Here is a 21,323-nt window from a genome sequence, read left to right on the forward strand (position 1 = left end):
ATCAGTGCAGAAGCAACATTATAAATGGGCATGTTTAGAAATTCCGTAACATATGTATATTTGTGTACACAATGGTGATTTATCTTTAAAATTTTACTATTAATATGAAAAAACCACCTAGCAGTGACAAATATGCAGTCTCTATCAGCAGTGCAGTTCGCAAAATAATGGAAAGTCATCTGTAATAATGTAGGAAGGTTCTGATGAATAATTTCTCACTTTTTTTTTTACCAACACTGAAAGACTGTTATTCCCAGTGTATATAATTTGACACCTTGTGGAAATCTTTTTCAACAGTCATAGCTCTTAAGCTGCGCTTCCAATTTAAAAATGTTTCCATGAAGTAAGAACAATTTATTCTGCCATATTGTTCCTCCTTTCTAAATCACAGGAGCTATAACACATACCTGGAAATAATAAACAAGCAATAATTATCCAGGAAAACAGTAAAAAGCTAGTGATACAGTAGGACATAAACCTCAATATCAAGAAATTTTGAAAGTTCAGTACATTATGAAAAATACTTTATATGCCTCTTGCACATTAAAAAAATAGACCATGCATGACATTTCAGTAACATTTTTGATCAAATGACAGGTCTCATGCATTGTGTCAGAAAATAAAAATTTCCCAACCCATGTACTGCAGCAGCTCGAAAGTTGAGGTACAGTGTGACTTCTAAGTACTGAACACTTCCCTAATCATAACTTGTAAGTACTGAACACTTGGGCAAGCGTTCAAACACTTATTAACCTTTCAAATAAACAGTGTGAATATAGCCACTTCTTACAATTCATTGATCTTCAGCCTATTAACTTGCCCTTAAATGTATCTATCTATAACACATCTTCCTGAACAAGACAGCACACTTGCACTGTACTTTAGACAGGGTACAGAAACTTGAAAATACACATATAATAAAATCTTGACCTACGTGTTATTAGTGCATTATAATTACATCCTGTATATAATTTTTCAGCATACGTTGTCTAACATTAAGAAATGCAATATCAGTTTGTCTGCCGTGATGTGGGAAGTGTTGCCAGCCTCACTCTCTGCCTGTTTATTGCACTAGGATGGAAAAAAAAAAAACACACATGAATAGAGTTGAGAATTACCAACTGCACTTCTGTCAACCACCCTTCAGTTTGGGAACACTGAACTGAACTCAGTAAGGGCACGCAGGCATCCAAATATGAAAGAACATATGTGTTTTGCATCATGTTCACTGGATGCTGCTCCCAAAGAACAACACATAGAGGTAGCATGCTTATTCTTATTGGTGTAATTTCAAAAGGCCTTGAAACCTCATTTTCTCCAGTGGTAGGCTAATATCTCTTCCCACTGATGTTAAGTGTCTCCACCTGCTTCAATAGAGCCAGGATTTTCCTAAGAATAAAGGGCTGAGGTGACCATACCTCTTCAATAAGTTAATTTAATTAAGCAGTCAAGCACATTGACTTCTGTATCTTTGGCCTCCCTTAACTTTGTAGGCTATGCATTGTAAGCACATGCACATGTTTCTTATGGATTCCTCATGGTCAAAACCAGATTTAAATGAAGAAACAGGTTTGCTGCATGGCCTCCAGTATTTAAATAAATTTAAAAATGGATTAGCATAGGATATTACCTCATTATTGCTTGAGTTAACTCTCAAAGTAGTTTAAAGTTTTTGAAAATTTTATCTATAACCAAAGTTTGGTTTATTACAGTATTCGTAAACTTTATTTCTGTGGCTGCTTAATGGAGTGTTCAACTGAACACAAAAAAAAAATCCCCGTAGTACAGTTCAGAGACAACATATTATGCCTTCGCTACAGCACAAAGTATACCAAACTCAGAAAGCTATAGGTTAGTCTACTCCCCTTTAAGCATGCATTTGCAAAACATCCATTTACTCTAAGAGACAAAGAAAAAAAAAAAAACACCACACAAAAAACATAAGAGCTGTGCTACTTATTTTTAGCTCAGGAAAGAGCCACCTCACTTTGTTACATTAAGATTTTGATTTGAAAAGTCTAAAAAAACCCAAAGCTAAAAATTATGTTTGTGCATATTCTTAAAATTGCTCCTTACTAAAAGTTTCTGCATCAAGTGTGCACTGCAGTTTTGTTTTATTGTCATGGCCTGATTTTCAAAAAACAACCCAAGGCCCACACAGTTATAGGGCCTAGGAGCTGCTGGCATACAGCATCTTTGAAAGCCAGGATGCAGCTTAAGTGATTGTGCAGAACAGGATATTTCCTTTGCAGAATAAGCCAAGTGTTCATTTATGCCCAATAATAAGACCACAGAAGTTTCATCAAATCAATCAAAATAAACTTTTACAAGTCATAAAGGATTTCAAGGATAACACCAATCGACCAGGCCTGAGTTTCACAGCTAAAAGGGCAATACTGTCCATTTTCATTGGTCAGTTCTGGAAGCCCTTTCCAGGATGATCTGATAGAAGAAAAAACAAATGAGTATTGTTGTTAGATTATACATTGAAATTAAAAGAACATGTAATTTTAAAATCTTTTATAAGATTAACTCTGTAGGAAACTGAAAACCATGACTAAAGGTGTGTTGTCCTACAGGCACAGTATGTTCTTTAGTAACTGAGATGTAGTTTAATTTTTTTTTTTTTTTCCCCTGCAGCTGGGAATTGTAGTTTTTTGTGGGGTTGCCTCTCCTTCAAAGTGAACTCTCTGCCACTAATAATATCTGAACTTACACTAGTGGCATGTTGCTCCTGTTTCTCATTCAGGTAGTTTTGCAGTTGGAAGAATACAAGTGATCTTTGAGATAACTGAATGGTATTCAAACTACACTTGAAACTGGATTATGGCGATAAAAAGTGATAATGGCTGGAAGTCAGCATGACTACATAAGCCTTTTTTTCCCCTCCATAGGATTTAAACCCCTCCACAAACTAACATAAATACAGAAATACTCATAAGTTGAGCCTACATTATTAATTCTGTACACAAATGAAATATCAAAACAGAGTAAAAGTACACTACTTCAGTTGTAAGGCAGAAGAAACAAAGAATGTTACCAAAATGCAACTTATTTGGTAATACCAACTACCAAACACTAATACCCAAAGACACTGGGACAAGACACTACTTAAGGCAAAAAGTTGCTTAACAAATCCCTTTTCTTCCTCTTGTGGTCAGACAAACCCTGCTGTCATGACCAGTCCTAATGAGTTACTCTTTTGGGTACAAATAAATGCATATTCGATGTACTGCAAAACAGATTATATGGAAGAGATATCAAGGACAAGATCTTTGTTTTGTTTGGTTTTGTTTGTCTCAAATCCTTAAGAATTAAAAATATAACAGACACAAAACAGGGAAAAATAGCGTGTGTTTGGTGGTTTGTTTTTTTTAAGAGGGACAACTCAAAATACAAAGGAACATTTAAGATTTTGAAATACCGTCATACTATCTTCCTCATTTATAACACAAGAAATCCTATCAATATTTTGCATCAGCTTATCTGCCACAATATTAATGTCACTACTAGACCTTTAATTATTTTATTTTGCACAGTTTTGAAATACTTTGATTTTTTAAAAACAACTCACCAACTTTTTTTTTGAAAATTAATTTTTTGCATGAAATTAGATCCTGATTTTTACATAAGGTTTATTTCATGCAGTCTTTACGTGGGTAAGTATTAGTAATTCTGCAATCTAGTGCTTTTTATAGATCTCAGCTGTACTTGACACCTGACTGGAGATCTGCAATAGCACATATAGTGGTGAAATTTATATGTAGAAAAGAGATGCTGTTTATATTATAGATCTGTACTTTTACATGCAATTGGATAGTGGATATCACTAGCTTGATTATTTTGAATGTGCTACTGGTGTCTTACCTTTCAAGGTGAACATAGTGGCGAGAAAGAACATTCTTAATCATAACTACAGTTTTTGCATGTATCTCCGGACCAATGAGCTTTGAGAAGTACAATTTGGCACGAAGAAAATATCCAATTGGCCACAGCCATTCCTAAGCAAAGAATGAAAAGATTATTATTATAGCTGTCAGTTTGAAAAGGTGACAGACTTTTTCTAAAATTGAAGAAACTGGCTCTTACAGGTCCTTGGTGATAATTAAAACCTCTGGCTACATTATAGTTGTCATTGTCAAGAGCATTATCGTATATTCCACAGTAAACCATATCACTGCAAGAAAGAAAGAATAAATTATGCAAACAAAGCCTTAAGAAAAATGATACATATGGAAATGATACAAATGGAAAGCAGAAGTGAGACAAAAATTTGTCATGGCATTTACATTTAATGTTAATTAAGTTAGGCAGATGGTTAATGTCTTGGAATGATTTGAATTCATAATTTTGCCCTTACGCTTTTACTCAAACTGTAGCCGTATACACCGTATCATATATTAAGTATGTATAAAAGATGCAAGTCCAACATCTTTCATGATTGCACATTTGACTTGCTTACTGTGTAGTATCCAAAGACACCTGGTGATTGTCTACACAAATAAAAGGAATTGCATGTAGCTTTAAAACAGCAAAACAGTTGTTCTGGAAGTATTTATTGCAGCCTTATTTCACAGGTTTACATGAGGATTTTAACAAGAGAAATACTACCCCCACGTGTCAAATAATTCCTACTGTCATGTCTTGTAATTAACACTTATTCTTATCTCTACTATACTTACTCTGGGTCTAAGGTTTTCATGCCTAATGGACCAAGCAGTTTTTCCTCTGCTATCTGCAGAGCTTTCCAGGCTCTCTCAGGTGTGAACAACTCAGGGGCCTAATAAAATAATAAAGATTTAATGAGTAAATTCTGTGCATGTACACACATAAGACTGTACACACGTGTTAAAGACCACAAAAAGTCTAAGTTTTTTATTATTGAATCAACTTCTGGAACCTACAAGTCAGAGAAAGCAAGCAGACAGAAGCTATCCAATGTTTTTTTAATTTTTGTTTTATTTTAAATATACTTGCCAAGTATTATTACGGAAGCTTTTTAAAAACCTGATAAAGACAAACAACCCATGCTTTTTGGCTAATTTGACAGGAAAAGCGGCCTCCCAGACCTAACCTTAGAAGACATTCCGAATACAGTGAACACTGCCAATTGTCCTATATACACTGGACAGCAGTTTCATTTAGGTAAGTCCTGTCAAGGATGTATTTTTAGGACATACTCCAAGAAAGACCAATATTAAATGCATGGAAAAGAAAAGCTTTCAAGAAGTTATTCTAAGCAACATATGTTCGTGATAGAATGCCATGCAGCTGAACCTTACAATGCAAGCTTAGTTCAATAATAAAGAAAATTTTAAGTGCAAATGCTTCCCCCCACTCCCCCTCACTTACAACAACCATTGCTATTGTAAAATTTGGCCTCAGTTGGTAATCACACCACGGACTTGAAGCTCCATAGCTGTCCTTATAAATTCCACGTTTGTGGACAAGATTTGGATGTTTCTCATTAGGATCTGCTGGATTCTCAGAGACAAAGAACAGCCTTTCAAAGTGTCCTTGAATTTTTCTGTTCCATTCATCATACGTGATAGTCTCCTCCTTTCCTGTAAGATATTGCATACAGGTTTTATTTTCTGGAAACAGCCACAATGGTAACACCAGAAGTATGCTTATATCTATTTTTACTGTTTTGCTTATTGAAGTTTTATATAAGATACCCCTAATACAATAAAGACATTGCAAAAAAGTCTTTGCATTGCAAAATGCAGATCAACTCCAACACAGAACTTTTTTTACACATTTTCTAATTTGCAATTAGCTAGGAGCAAACAGTATGAGGCACTGTAACCTACAGTAAATATTTAATTGAGTAAGTTTAAAATTTTAATTGACATTTCAGCATGGTAACTTGTCAGCTTTTCTATAGTACTTGTTATACATGTTCTTGCTATTTTGAAGACTTCAAAGAGTGTCAAAACATTAGGACTTCTAAAAGCTTTCTCCTCCTGAATTCCTGACAACACAACAGGAGCAGACCTAGGATGACCTCTCTCCAGCTGGTCATTCCCCACGTTTAGGCCAACTCTACAGTTCACAGGAACAGCTCACCGAAACTTCAAGTGAGACTAGAAAAACATCAGGTTTTAGTCCGCAGAATTGTGCTAGGGATATCTTCCTGAGATACACATACATCTTAAATAAGCAATGCTTTTATGAGAGAACCAAAGATAGTGAAGAATTGCACATTAGTTTTCCATTACATGAGTACAGGAATATTACCTGTTTTAATTAAACTACAACTGGAGTATAGCAAAAAGGACAATACTACGAAAATTGAAACACAGTAATGCCAGAGGAACAAAAAACGCTAGAAACTCTAACACTAAGCCTGCTCTTAAGAAACAAGGCATAGATTGTAAATTAAAGCTGGTTTTAAAATAGATTCATCAGTAGATGAATGAAATTTAAACTGAGTTACATGAGGTTAACAACAGTAGGGAGTATACACCATCACATTGAATCTAAAAACGTTTCTTATGGTTCTGGAACAAAAGACAAGTCCTATAAATATTATTTCTACATCAACGGATTATAATATTGCTGTATACTGAATTCTGAATTGTCTTACTAAAGCCATATATTTTAAGAGATCCTGAAGTCACAGGTAAGTTCATGACCTCAGAGTGCGTACTGTCTAGGACCAGCAGGAAAAAAAAAAATCCAAACACTTACATTCGCATTTTCTAAAACAGAATAAGAGAACCATGAAATTAATTGTTTTCCAATTAATTATCCTTTACTGAACAGTAAAAATATTTTGCAGAGCATGTATATTCACTTGGGCTGGGTAAGCTCAAAGTAAAGTAAGATTGTAACCAGAGCAGTATCCCTCTGAAACATAAGGGACATGTAAAGATATTTATGTAAATATTCACAAGAGGGTTTCTGTGTTGTGAATATTGAAAAGAAAAAAAAAAAAAGAAAGAGAAAGTGTCTTGTAATGAAGCTTCTTGTACAAGAAGCATTCTTGAAATGAATGATGTGTATCATCCTAATACATAATAATCCTATCACATCCATTTTGAGAAATGGTATTTTTAGGCTCCAAAATGCTTTTGCAATCCACACCTTAATACATGGAATAAAATATTTGAAATATTGACAAGACAATATCAACTCTTAGTAAGTTTTTGTAGTAAGAGAAGATTTTACTCATACAAGATACTTTCCCAAGTTTTTCCCCTTTTGCCCCTAAACCTTCTTGAATAGTTTGATAATAATCCTTGATGTTATAAGGCCATAATTTCATTGTTTTAGTTATTTTTATACTCCAGTAATACAATTACGAGATGTGCCTGTTTTTACCATGTCTTTTTACGGTGACTCCATGGAATGGAAACACGTTTTTCCCAGATAAATCCAGCAACCAGCGAACAGTTGACTTGCAAAGGCCAACAATTTCCACTGCAGAGCCATCTCTAAAATAATAATGATAAAAAAAGCCCAAGAATTACGTCAAGGACGCTATTAAAATTCAGTAACTGAAAAAAAAAAAAATCTGTAAGTATCTTATTTAGACACTTCATTTTTCCCTATTCTCCTACTATTCCCCTACTTCTCCTGTATGAGCATCCCAATGTTCTACAGCATTGCAGTGTTTTGTGAATAACAGCTCCATCATCATCACTACTGTGGTGATTTTCTAAGCTTCAGTCATACCTCTCTCACCCATATTCTCTTGAAAACGAGGAGTCCTTAGAGATCCCAATCTCTTCTTGCAAGTCAGCTAGGTGCCCTTCTCTGTATCACCCTTTATTATGTCTTTCTTGAGATCAACATTACACATAATACTCAAGATACAAGTGCATCTTGCAGGTGCAAAGTTTCACAAAGAGGCAAAATGATGCCCTTTGTCTTGTTCTAAAAACCTTTACTGATGATGCCCAGTATTATTTTTTATTAGCTTTTTTGGCTGCTGCTGTACATTAAGATATGGTTTCAGAAAGCTACCAATGACTCTGATTTCCTTCCTGTGTTGTGATTCAGTTCTGACAGCACTATGTAGGCATAGTTTAGACTATTTTTCCCCTAGATGCATTATCTTAAGCTTTGGCGTAGATAAAGTTATCTGCCATTTTTAGGCACACCCAGTTTTACAGGGTACTTTTGAGTTTCATGAAGGTCCAAGAGTAAGAGAAAAGAACATTAGCATAAGCAGACTGTGTCAATTTACTTTTATTTAGATCAGTAGGATTCCATCTGATGAAGAAACAACTGAGGAAAGGTGAGAGAAATGAGGTGAGGTTTTTTAAATCAGCTAACAGTCAGGGAACAAACTTGATTGTAAACTGGTTAACGGATACTTTTTTTCTGTACAATAGACTGAAGTGGTATTCTTGTACCCAGTTCATTTGCATAGATTTAAGCTAATTTTATACCAGTGATTAGAACATGAAGAGAAGATCAGCCCCAAACAACTTAGCCCTCTGATGTTAAAACTGTGTTCAGTACAGAGGTTCTCAACTCCACATGCACTTTGGTAACCTAGGTAATACTTCTGCCATAACAGATCACTCAAGTCAAAAGTGAAGCATGAAAATAAGCACTAAATGCACTTCTTGGACTTGCTTCTTTTTCAGGTGATATTCAGATAATCACCGTATGCATAAATTTCATATTATATCATATTGAGTTTAACTGCCTGCTTGATGTAAATTTTTTCTCCAGGATCACTTGATTTAGCAGAGCAGGTACCTCAACCTCTTCTGGTTCCCAATTAAAATGCCTGACTTATCAAAAGCAAGATAATATTTTCCTTCAGTTCTCACCCACAGATGACAACTGATTTGAAACTAATGCTGTAGTAAACTCAAGCAAGGATGCCTGCAGCAGTCTGCTAGCAGATAGCAAAGAGCCTATATTTAATTTCAACTTTAAAAACTTACATGATGTAGATATTTTTGAATTCTAAATACGAAGTATTCAAACAACACAATAGTTTCCAATAGATATCTCCTATAATAAATCTAAATACCAAAGTACTGCTAGTACTACAAGCATACAGTTCTTCCTATATTATATTTCACTACTTGAACTCAAAAGTCGACTCTCTGCAGGGAGCTAAGACCATGCCAGAAGCTGATGGCTTCACCCAGTAAGAACATACATTTTTTCTTCAAACAAGTACAAAGGAAAAAAAAAAGACCATTAATATTCAGTAGGCAGAAACATTTAGAATGTTTGAGAGAGCACCTCTCAGATGTGTTCATGGAAGGCATAGTAGTTCTGCAGCAGAAATTCAGTTTAAAAAATAATTTTAAAATGCCCCCAGAAGCCTGGATTTTGCACCTTGGAGTAGCTGGAATTCCTCTGTTGCGAGCTCTGTCGCTCTCTCCCATTTTATCCATCCAAGTGCCACAATTGAAGCGGTTCCCTCCAAAGACAAAACCAGTTTCACGGTCAACACCTGCAGTTACATTAAAACCTGCCAAGCAAGAATATTACATGTGAAGTCTGTATTTTAAACAAAAAAAAAACCACCCAACTGCTCCCTCCCAGCCCAAACCTCCAACAAGAGATCTGAGGTGGGTTTCTGTGAAGGCAACTGTACTTTAAGTGAACTTTTCTTTCAAGATAACTCGTACCGTAACATATCAATGGTTGCTGATAATAAACATCTAATTAGGCACTTTTAAAACCTTAAATGTATTTAAAATAATATAGTTTTAGTTGCATTAAACATAATTTAATTTTTCAAATTATACTCAATAGCTAAAGAAATATAAAATATAATCATCATCTTTTGAATTGCATAGTAAGTGTTCTATATATGTTACCTTCATCTCTCATGTTTTGATCGATCTGCGGACCAGCATTCCTTTCTCGGAAATTTATGCCTTCCATGTGTCGTTGCATTGCTTCCTGTATTACTTCATAAAGTGGCTGATCCTAAGTTGATTGCATGTTTGGATATGTGAAAGGCAAGAAGAAAAATTAGTAGAAAGGCTCTATCTAATGTGCAAATAGTAGCAATTCTTAGCATTAGTTTATGATACTTCAAAAAGAAAATCATCTAACATTTTCTGTAGCATCTTTCGTCAATGACAATACATTGTACACAGTCTTTAACATAAACATTTTTTCAAGACAAAAAGCAAAAAAAATTTAGAATCCAATGGATTTTTTTTACGCATCCCCAACCCCCTGCACCCGTCTAATCATGCGATGCAGATGTAGTGAGAAATGCCTAAAATACGGAATTCTTGTGCTATAATCAAATTTCACCATAAACAACAGACAGTGACAGGTTCTTGTTGTTAGAAAAATTACATCCTTTCATTAAAAATTTATAGTTGAGTTAAACACTTAAATCAGAAGTGAACTTTACCATACTGCCTGCAGGCTGAGGAGAAGAGTCATCTCTTGGGTACATCCTCGAAACAGGACACCTGAGAATGTCTAATCCATTTGGAACAATTTTACAGTAGTCCTGGATACACTGAAGCCACCACCATACAGCATCACGACAGTTGTATCTGGCATGTGTCCCCTGGCCAAGCAGATTGGGAATGAGACCATGTCTTAAAGTCCCACCAAATGATAAAATGATGTTTCTAAAACAAAAGAAAAACACAGTCTTGAGTAAGTTACTCTCAAGGCCATTACTGGATCAAGTATAAAGTACAAAGCATACAAGTTTACCGTAATAGCAAGGTAAGTCAAGGAGACAAACAGAATCTTGAAGACAGATGCCAAAAGTCTGCTATTGAAAGCTACACATTACTTCATTTAGCATGAACTTCTTTTCATCTTTTCAGTCTTTCAAGAAGTCATCTATTCCCTACAAATTCCCCAATGTAAATACATTTAAATCAGTTTGTACAAAACATACAACATCTAGTAATACGGAAAAGCTAGTTTGCTTTTTCATAGGTAGTGACATAGAGCCTAAATCCAAATCCCACTGAGGTCACAGGGAAGGTTTTTATTGACATTGTTTATGATTACCCTGGTATCCATTCTGATGGGTGGGGTGGAATGGGGACGGAGGGCAGGAGTAGATGGGAATTTCCTATTAAAATACAGAGAGGTGACAGCAACTGAGGTTATGAGAAGTTTCATTTGAGAACCGTTGCGCATACCTTGCAGAAAACATGGATTTCAACTAGCTTTAAAAAGGGAATATAAACATACTAGTAGACTGCAGATCTTACTGCATGAGAAAGGTAATAGCTGGCCCAATGTACAACAGCATAAACACACGCTAATTTAAAACAACTTATTTTTATGTTTGTATCATGTGGCAAGCTCCATCCAAATTAAAAGATTAATGGAAATATCAAATCAATAGATTTAGCTTACATCTGGCTCATTGTCAGGTTAAACATTTACAAACAGATATCAGACTGTAACAATCAATAATTAGCTTATTTCTAGTATTAATAGACAAATATTGGCTGTTACAGAAAAAAAAGTCATGATAAATAGGCTATCATACATTTCAGATAAAAATAGTATTCTCTTCCTATCTCGAATTTTTAAGTAATTTAAAAATTATTGCTCAGCAATAACGATGCAAGTACATGTGAAACACAATCACTTTTTTTTTCTTTGAAGGACAAGCACTAGTGTTACAGGGGTTAAAACTACCTTATCTATACAGAACATCCGCTTCATATCAGTGCTAAGAAAGCAAAAAGAGAATCATTTAAGTAGTATTTTTAATTCCACTTAGAAAGAACTCCCAAATCTGTCTAGGTCCATTAAAGTTTTATACTGCACATCAACTGTTTCTAACAGCTTGTGTGTCATCTCAGGTTTTGAAAGCGTGCCATTTTTCCTAATTACCTGCAAAACCAATAAGAACTAAGAATAAGTCAGTCTTACCTTGCCTCTAGATAGCGCCCAGTAACTAACATTAGACCTCTCAGTGCAATAAAGGTATCCCTTCCCCAAGAGCGAAAAATTCCTGATGAAAAGTGAGGTAAACCTAAAAAGAAATCACAGAATCATTAAGGTTGGAAAAGACCTTCAAGGTCATCAAGTCCAACTGTTAACCCAACACCACCATGACCCCTAAACCATGTCCCAATGTGCCACATCCACACGTTTTTTGAACGCTTCCAGTGATGGTAACTCCACCACCTCCCTGGGCAGCCTGTTCCAATGCTTGAGATGTCACTGTTCATCTCAGTTATTGATACATCAGAAAACTCCAAGCACACATGTATGTATAAAATAACCAGAAATAAGATATTCACATTTATATTTTTTCTAGATTAAGATATTTAAATGATTTTCTAGACCAAGTTTTTTATGAAATGAAATAAAATTTATCATTTTAGAGCAGTATCTTCTAGAATTTCAAGATCACACAACAGAATTTCTCATATCAGTAACAGTCACATTTAAATTTTTATTAAATCACTTCATAATTTAACCAAGTGCCATCCTTTAATTAAAAGAAGCAGAAAGAAAACTAACAAACAAAACCCCATAACTATGACAAGATTTATAACACTTTGTTGCCAAGAGTTTACATATGAAAGCCATGCCATCTCAGTAGCATAAAGGGAGTAAGACTGGAGAGCTATGAATGTCTTCTGCCCAAAATTATTCTCAGCCACTATAAAAGAAATCCTGATTCACTCTTCCAGCAGCTTCTGGAACTACATCTGCAGTAACTGCATACATTATAACATGTAACTTTAAGAATGAGTCTGACTGATAAAGCATAATAATTATAACAGTAAGGTCCATCCTTGTTTTTTTCTTCCATTTATTAACTTTTTCAATCTAACAAAAAATTCCATATGGTAAAGTTTCAAAACAGCAGTCTCTTGTGCATGCCCGACAGAAAAACATTTTACCTTCTACCACTTACTTTTCCAAAGTATTTGCTAATACTCAAATATGGCCTCCACACCTCTGCAATTTTATAGTATATGGCAACAGCACTTGAGAATTACAATCCATGTACAAGTTAGAAATCTCAGATGCAACATCCGTGAATATGTGAAGGGAATATTTAAAACCAAACCCGTTAGTATAATTAATCTTTATGACCAATTTAAGGGAACATTGTGCCTCTCTGCTTCTAGGTAACACTAAAGCAGGCAAATGGAACGTTACTAAAAACCAGAAACAAAAAGCCGTAAAATTCCATGAGAGAAAGACAGATGCCAAAAAGAAGAAGGAAATAAGCACCCCAGTGAGACAGATGCCATAGAATCTGTGGATGTTAAAAGTTTCTATGGTTTCAGAAAAGGAATGGGCCAACTCAGAACAAAAATAAATTCATTCTAAGCCACTAAACACAGCAGATAATAATTTTGACATAGGAAAGTGCCCAATTCAAAGACTGCCAAATGCTGGCAGAACATTCAGAGGTACAAACACTCTTTGCTGACTGCTTTTATGTTCTTTCCTTTTGGAGATGGTTTCAGATCAGGCATTCTTCTGGTCTGCTAATGGTTCTTTTTCCGAGAACTTGTAAACAGTAAATTCACCCTTGTACTCCATTACAGTTCAGTCTTAAATTCATGTTTAAAAAAGATGAACTAAAACCTATTATGTCAAGTATATTTATCTCAAGCAAGTCTTCTGGAAAGAAAGAGAACATACTTGTAGATCTCCATATATGATAAGAATGGATATAGTTAAAATAAAGTGTTTATAAGCTGCCCCACCCATCAATAGCAGTAACAAAATGGTTGTCCCCAAGAAGTACTGCTAGACAGAACTCCCGTATTTTTAACATTTGCAAATCTTTATCTTAAACACAAGTTAAAACACATGGGAAGAGTGAAGAAAACTGCTACCTACATTTTATACATGCTTGCTGACATATGGATCCCAAGCACAACGGAGACAATTTTAATATAGTTACTAAAAACAGTCTAACTATTTTGGAAGGCGCTTTTTTTTTTTTAAATGTTTTTTAAACATTTTTAAATGTTGTTCTCACTTACCAGCTGCCAAGGAAACACAACACTGTTCTTTCTCATTTGTAATCTCATTCAGCCTATAGGGAACATCATGTAAGGAAGGAGACAGATCTGGCAGACAGGAATATTTTCCTATCCCACACATCTGGACTGAACCCAAGGAAAGGTGTTTAACAAATGTTGATCCATTCTGCACAAAGCTGTAATTCAACATGATTAAATTAAAATAATTTTACATTCAGCAGTATCAGTCTATAAAATGTGCCCTTTTTCATTTACAGAAGACTATTCCAACTATTATGCATAATAAATATAATAAACTAACAATGAGTTAATATTAGTATTTATTAGTATAATATTACCTCATTTTGTACACAAGATCTAATTTGTAAATAATTTTTTTCCCCAAAATGGGTGCCCAATGTTAGCCTTAAATTTTAATTTATTAATGCCAAAGGGAGTGTATGTCAAATACTTCTGGGGAAAAGAGTAAAAAAAGAAATTGGTTTAGTTTAGTTGATGCCTATATACAGGCCTAAGACCTCAAAAATATGATAAAAGATATTTTATTATGAACAAAAGTTTCTGTCAAACATAGTATTTTTAACATCACCACATTTTTATATATATTCATATATAAAAGAAAATTGTAAACCAATATATCAGTTAACAAGTTGTCTAAAATAATGCAACCTGCATTCCTGACTAATTCATCTCCAAGCCATTTTTTCATAAAATATACTACTTCCCACATGATTTCACAGCCATACTAAATTCTATTCCCATTTTAACATCTGTATTTTTACAAAACAATTGTACAAAACTGATTTGTTCAGAATGTTCATAGTGAGAATAAAGCATCCATTAAATCAATCTCCATCCCCTTCCCAAGAAACAAAGGAGGAGCAGACATTGAAAATTAAACAGTTATTTTGAGAACTAAGCAAAGTGCTCGGTTAATGAAGGATATTTAGCCGTGTTAGAGAAGAAATGTTGAACAAAGCATCAGCATCAAGTACACTCTGGAATTTTCTTTTTCCCCTGAACTTTAAGGAATCCTTGCAGTTGTACTAAAATTACAGCAAAAAGGGTTTCTGAAGCCTGGCAAAGAAATGCTGGCTTAAGGTCTCCTCCTCTTACTGCACAGTAGTTATAAATTCAAACCTGAATAGACACTTGAACCCTCAGCCTTCCAAATCACCACTGCTGGAAGATGGATTTGGTCTTCACTACCAATTTTACCCTTTTACATTGGACGAGTATGAAAATATTCAAATTACATTATGCAGCTGATAAAACTTTAAAGGTGCAAATATATACAGATACCTCTATAGCTCTGATATGCCAAGCATACCTAGACATCTGATGCCATCCCACATTCAGAAGCGTTGTGTATGCACCCACTAATATGGCATCAAAGTAACATGGGATGAGGTAACGTGGAATTCTCTTTAAGTAGACGAACATGGCCTTCAACCATTTACCAACCTATTAAAAGACAATGTAATTAGAACTTGATAACACTAGGATTGAAAAAACAGTGCTTTCAGGATGCATCTAGTTAAGAGTATTTGTCATAGTTTTTGTACATTTATTGCACCCAGGTTATGCTTGACCACCACAAAGATGAGGTTATCTTCAGTTATTAATAACACCACTAGCCTGCAGTCATTCATGTCTAAGAAGTTGTTCATGCTAGATATTTGTGGTAGAACTGCTGTACCCTCCTGCTCCAAAATTTCAGCTGAGAGATAAACTCTAATTATTAAAGTAGTAGAGAAAAATCTGTACTGTATCTGTACTATGACATAAATGGACACGAACATGAACTATATAAAGAGGTTTTTTTGCTAGTCTTGTAGGAACAACAAATTATCACAAAGGAGTTATTACAACTGAGTAGCAAAGGAAAGCTGCAGCTCAAAAGGCATCACTACAACCCAAGTGTGGGAAGGAGGTTTCTCATGAAAAAGACAGGACTCAAGAGAGAAGCTTGAGACCAGGGATAGAAAAATTATCAGAAGGCTAAATTATGTATGGCCACTAGTGAAAATGACTGCAGATCTGAGTCTGGGACTCAGGATTCTGGAGCTTCACCATCCTTGTTTCACTGCAAAATGTTTGACAAAGGGGAAGTATTTCTCTTCTTTCCTTCTAGTACTGTTAAAGAACATAATGACAACCTACTAGAAAGACACTAAAGATTTAAACCTTGCAGATGAAGACTGTTCAGATGAAGAAAGTATGCGTCAATAGATTATATGATGATACTATATTTTTCACCTGAAAATTATGAAGAGAAAGTTATGTAAAAGTATGGTAAAGTTTATTTTCATGTGACTTCAGTATAGCTATAAGTACTTTACATTTTCTGCAAAACAGAATGCGACACTATGAATTAAGAACTCAAAAAAATATACAGAAAAAAATAAGCAATGGTCTTTGAAGAGCAGTAAATCTGGTGAGTATCAGACTATCTCCCTTTTTAGAAAAGCTCTATCTCTGAGGTCAGATTCAGCATTCGCTTCAGTACAACATTAGACTGCTTTATCCATTCTTCTGCTTACCTGTTCTTTATACAGAATTCTGTTTTATACTCTTCTCTTCTAAATTTGACCTCAAGAACAAAATGAAACAAAAATGCTAAAGCCTTTATTATTATAGTCATGGTGTAAGTTACCCAAATCAGGTCTTCATCTTGTCAAATAAATAAAGCAATTGCTGTACAGGAAAATAAAATATGACAAAGAAAAGGACTGTATTGTAATGCAGCTATACATATAATATGAATTTCAGTAATTCCTATCTTCTCAGTGCTTGACTGTGCAATCTTACTATAACTGTATCATAATCATGTATGCCATAGTAGTACTTAGGCTCTCTTTTTAGAATCTTAAAAGTTTACTTAAAAAAAATGGAGGAAAAGTAATAAACAGGGAAGGAACCCTGCAGGCCTTTATGTAAGAGCTAACAACCCCTCCATGCCCTACATATTTTTCACTTCCCATTTGCAGTCTATTCTTCAATAGGGTTGAGGAAAGGGAAGAAAAACATATTGATGGTTTGATCTCGTAGAAGAAATTGCCTAGACAAGAAATATGTTATAGACAGACTGATTTAAAAATATGCCAGTAAATGAAAAGGAAACAAACTAGTAATTTAAAACCCCAAAGTCACCAAATAAGTATTTTTACTCACTTCTGCACAGGCTCCTGCACGTGAAATCAGACGATTACTGACATAATCAATCATCCAGTCTCCAGATCTTAAATTATCACAAAATGGATGACCCAAATCATTCTTTGGTCTAATGTCTGCCAACACTGACATTAACCCTGCAGATAGAAACACAACTCTGTATTAAAAGACACACCATTATCACAAGCAGCAATTACAATTCAGGAGGAAAAGGTACACAGCAACAGATGTTTTAACTGGATTTAACTGTATTACTTCTCTTGATCTACAAAACGAGTTAGGATACAACTTAATTGTAGTTTCCTCAGCGTACACCCTAGACAGTTATGAAAATCATTGTGGAATAACTAGCATGATACAATTGATACATTTGATAAATGATCGACACACCTCAGTAATCTAGTAATGCCTTGGGCTTAATTAATGTGACTTTTCATTGGAGATATATGTATTTTCTTTTATTATTTCTGTATTTTAAAAGCAGGGGCATTCCTGTTAAAACACATACTGAAACTTAATTTTGTAGCCCAGGGCATCATGAGAGGGTTTTTGTTTTATTATGTGATTTCCTGGGTACAGCCCTGATTAGTAGCATGGTCAAGCAGAAAAAAACTTACTGTTTTTTATCCAATGGCACTAGCCATAAAACAGCATTAAGGTATGATCTAGATCGAGCAGCTCTATTTCACTTTTTTTCTTGACAGAAAAAAGAATGCTGAAACTACTACCTTGGAGGCCTGCATACTTCAGTGGTGACCAGTTTGGTATATTATAACAACCTCCGCCATCTTCTTGTTCTTCTGCCTCACACCTATACAGTACTTGATTTAGGTCAGCCAAAGTTAGTTTTGATGCAATACTGAAAAAGCAGTGGAGGAAAAAAAATTCCAAATCCAAAAGCAACATTAGTAGGGAAATAGAGAACAGATTTCACAAACAAATCAATTTCAGATTTACATTAAAGTAATCAAATGTATATAACACTCTCACCACTTAATCTTGGAAATTAAGAGCCTGATTTTTCAGATGTTCCGAGATGTTCTGCTCAGATGTTTTGGTATTTATTTAGAAACACAGTGTTAAGTACAGACACCAAACAATGACACCCCAACACTGACAAGCACTTCATGTTAGTAAGTCTACTTTAAGCAGCAATTACACAGAATTTGAACAAAAGAGCATGGGAAGTTTTTAAGTATTAACCCTTCTTAGTATTATACATATAAAAAGAATATCTCAGAGTTTTTATTGCACTCTGATGATCTAAATCCATCCACAGTAACAAGCAAAAAAATCCTCACTTTAAGTTTACAGACTGTTCTTCGCTCCTACTGTAGTGCTCTCAGTTCTACTTCAGAAACTTAAAGAATACTCACGAAGAAAATAATGTTTTTAATATAGGTGCTGAATGATCATCAGGAAGACTTCCAGATTTAAAATGAGGGCTGAATTGGATCAAGTGGTTGCGGAGTACACCAACAGCCTCTTGTGCCTTTGGGTCAAGACTAACTCTGTAAATACGAATGCATAACTTATAGAAATGTAGCACTTAAAATAACTATTCTCAACTCTCAAACAAAGAATCCTATGATTCTGTTTTAACTGACACAGTCATTTGGCAATTATAATAACGTACCTGAATACTATGACACTTCCTGGTGTTAATTTCTCAAATTCTATTTCTTGAACAAATTCATTTGGCCCTTTTATGGCAGTTCCAGCTTGCTTTATAATTTTACTGTCTTTAATCTTAGAAAAGAAAACACATTTGCAACTGAAATTCAATGTTTTTTTTCTAATATAAAATATCACAAATTACAAAATATTATATCAGAACACAAGTGAAGGAGGCTAATTACCTGGATATGCTCTCTGAGTTCCATTGTGAAATTAGGCAATCCATTTATAAAGTGTTCATCTTTTTTGTAAGGACTAGCATTTCTCTCAATAGTCCTAGCCTCAAGTACTACTTCTTCTATTTTTCCTAAGAAAAGTTAAATCATGTTGTAGTTGTTAAGGTACTTCAAATAAAAAGTGATTCTTTTGAAAACATGAAGCAAAACATTAAACTATAAACCTAAACAGTCAAAATCCAAGCCTCCGTTGTACAGCTAAAGAACAACCAAACATGACAAAACAGATGGGGAAGTGTTTTAAATACCCTATAACCATTCATTGCACATTCACTGTATTGTATTTAAAACTACAATTTTGTTACTTTATAATAAATTGACCATAAAATCAGTCAACTACTAGTGAATTACAACCTGTCTTTTACCGATTACCAGCTTTGTTTGTTTCCTTATTATCTTTTAGGATACAGTATTAGATTGGTTTCCAAACTGCAGCTACATTGGTTTATCTTCAAAGTGTAACAGCTTATTATTAATATTCAAATACTCTAATTTTCTCTATCCTTTCAGTAATCTACAAAGTAAGGTACATGTTAAGATGTTTACAAGCAATGTGACTGACTTAAAACAGGCACACATGCACTCAAAGAACTGAGTTTACTTAAAAAAACAGTTTGGAAAGCTTCTCTTCAGAAATATGTCCAGGTAATGTGTAGAAGTTGTTATACTTTGCTACTACTAAGTATAGTAAATACTTTGCATATTTCATTAATATTATGTATCTTTTACCTACATATTATCTTTATGTTAACCTATGCAGTACCAAGCTGTTTCCTATTAAAATTTATTTTAAAACTACAAAAAGTCATATATAAGAAAGCTGAATAGTAATGACATGGACAAATACGATGATATTTTAGCCTTTTCCCCCCAGTATAACACTTAATAGTTATTCCCCCAACTCTGTACAATTAACCATCTTGGTGTTAACTATTTCTTACCAGTTCACAGACAAAACAGTAAACAAAACCACACCCTCACAGGGACCTTAGAGCAGGAAGTATACTCAATATGAATGCCTTTGAAAACCCTAAGCAAGGTCAGTTCGTTACTGTTTCTTTAACCACTTCTGGTGCATGCATGTTAGTACATATACAAGGAGTGTTATATCCTGAAAATTCTCATATTGATTTCATGTGTTTGAAGCTAAAAACTATGGAATTAGAATAACCTGATTTTTTTGTACATCTGCCAGCTCTTGAAAATAAATCTGATTACCTGGGATACACATTTCAGGTACTTCTTTACTGTAGAAGGAAGTTTTAGGATCCCTGAAGGCAGTTCGACTTACAGCCACAACAGACTGGTGGGTGTTAGGGCAGTGTCTTGTCACTGCCACTATATCTTCATCAACTTGATCTACATACACCTAGAAAAGACATACCATTGCAACTGTGCTCAGTTAGAACACAAATATGGAGAAATTGCAGTGTTACCCTCAATTCTTGCCTGATTAAAGCCTTTAGCCCCCAGCTCCTGATGCAGCCTGTTTATGGCCAGCCTTCCTGCTAGGATTCCTGTTTGGAAATTTACTTCACCAGCAGACAGGTGCGCTGCTGGATTCCATTTTGCATAAAACCTCTCTTCAGATACTACAGAGATCTGTAAAGAAATTAAGATTTAAGCAAATGTCAACCACTCTGGGGGGAAAAAACCCACCACAACAGCTGGAGGTCTCAACTGTCTAATTAATTCAAATTTCACATGACGTCGGACAATGCAAAGTAATGACAGATAGGAATTTCAAATAAAAAACCATGAAAATATATGTCCTAGGACAAGAATAAAGTTTACATTTTTAAAAGTAACTTAGGAGTTAAACTGTAGACACATACCTGGTGTGGTACTAGTTCATCATAGCCTTTGGTGCTTCCTGTAGCACAGCATGCCATGGAAACAATCATTGCACTAGGAAGAGCATCATATGCAGATCGGTGCTATGTTAAAAAATAAATAGGTAATAAATAGTGAAGCAAAGACATAATTCATCTCTCCCAGTTCAGCATACAGAAGATATACTCAGTTTAACAGAGGAGTTGCTAACCACATGATCATCATTTTCTCAATCACAATGGAATTATTGAAAAAAAATTACTACAAATACACCAAAACTTAAGGAAAACCCTCAGAAAGAAGAACTCAAATTCCCACCACACTCTCTCATTCTCTTCTGTAAAACAGGAGCTTCAGAGAACAGGTTAACAAGCAGAGACAGAACCACTTAGAGTAGGTGGAATGAAAGAATCTAAACAGCTTATTAAGTAGCTTCATATACTTTTTCCCTTGAAATACAGTGTCTTGAGCA

General features: G+C 34.7%; 1 protein-coding gene across 1 annotated transcript in view; it reads right to left on the reverse strand.

The window, feature by feature from the left end:
• Positions 1-835: 835 nt before the first annotated feature.
• Positions 836-21,323, reverse strand: part of AGL (amylo-alpha-1,6-glucosidase and 4-alpha-glucanotransferase) — a gene marked incomplete at its 5' end in the record, with an annotated part of 37,189 nt that continues 16,701 nt past the window's right edge. The window contains 20 exons of the mRNA XM_082002932.1: positions 836-2,442; positions 3,868-4,001; positions 4,090-4,177; positions 4,683-4,780; positions 5,353-5,564; positions 7,327-7,439; positions 9,310-9,445; positions 9,798-9,909; positions 10,349-10,574; positions 11,848-11,950; positions 13,932-14,107; positions 15,262-15,395; positions 17,106-17,242; positions 17,834-17,964; positions 18,482-18,616; positions 18,742-18,854; positions 18,965-19,089; positions 20,237-20,387; positions 20,468-20,620; positions 20,854-20,955. Coding sequence (XP_081859058.1) covers positions 2,325-2,442; positions 3,868-4,001; positions 4,090-4,177; positions 4,683-4,780; positions 5,353-5,564; positions 7,327-7,439; positions 9,310-9,445; positions 9,798-9,909; positions 10,349-10,574; positions 11,848-11,950; positions 13,932-14,107; positions 15,262-15,395; positions 17,106-17,242; positions 17,834-17,964; positions 18,482-18,616; positions 18,742-18,854; positions 18,965-19,089; positions 20,237-20,387; positions 20,468-20,620; positions 20,854-20,955 — 2,697 coding nt within the window. The 3' untranslated portion in view covers positions 836-2,324. The remainder of the gene's footprint in view (positions 2,443-3,867; positions 4,002-4,089; positions 4,178-4,682; positions 4,781-5,352; positions 5,565-7,326; positions 7,440-9,309; positions 9,446-9,797; positions 9,910-10,348; positions 10,575-11,847; positions 11,951-13,931; positions 14,108-15,261; positions 15,396-17,105; positions 17,243-17,833; positions 17,965-18,481; positions 18,617-18,741; positions 18,855-18,964; positions 19,090-20,236; positions 20,388-20,467; positions 20,621-20,853; positions 20,956-21,323) is intronic.

Source organism: Phaethon aethereus (assembly GCF_964289735.1).
Source record: "Phaethon aethereus genome assembly, chromosome: 8".
NCBI classification, from domain to species: Eukaryota; Metazoa; Chordata; class Aves; order Phaethontiformes; family Phaethontidae; genus Phaethon; species Phaethon aethereus.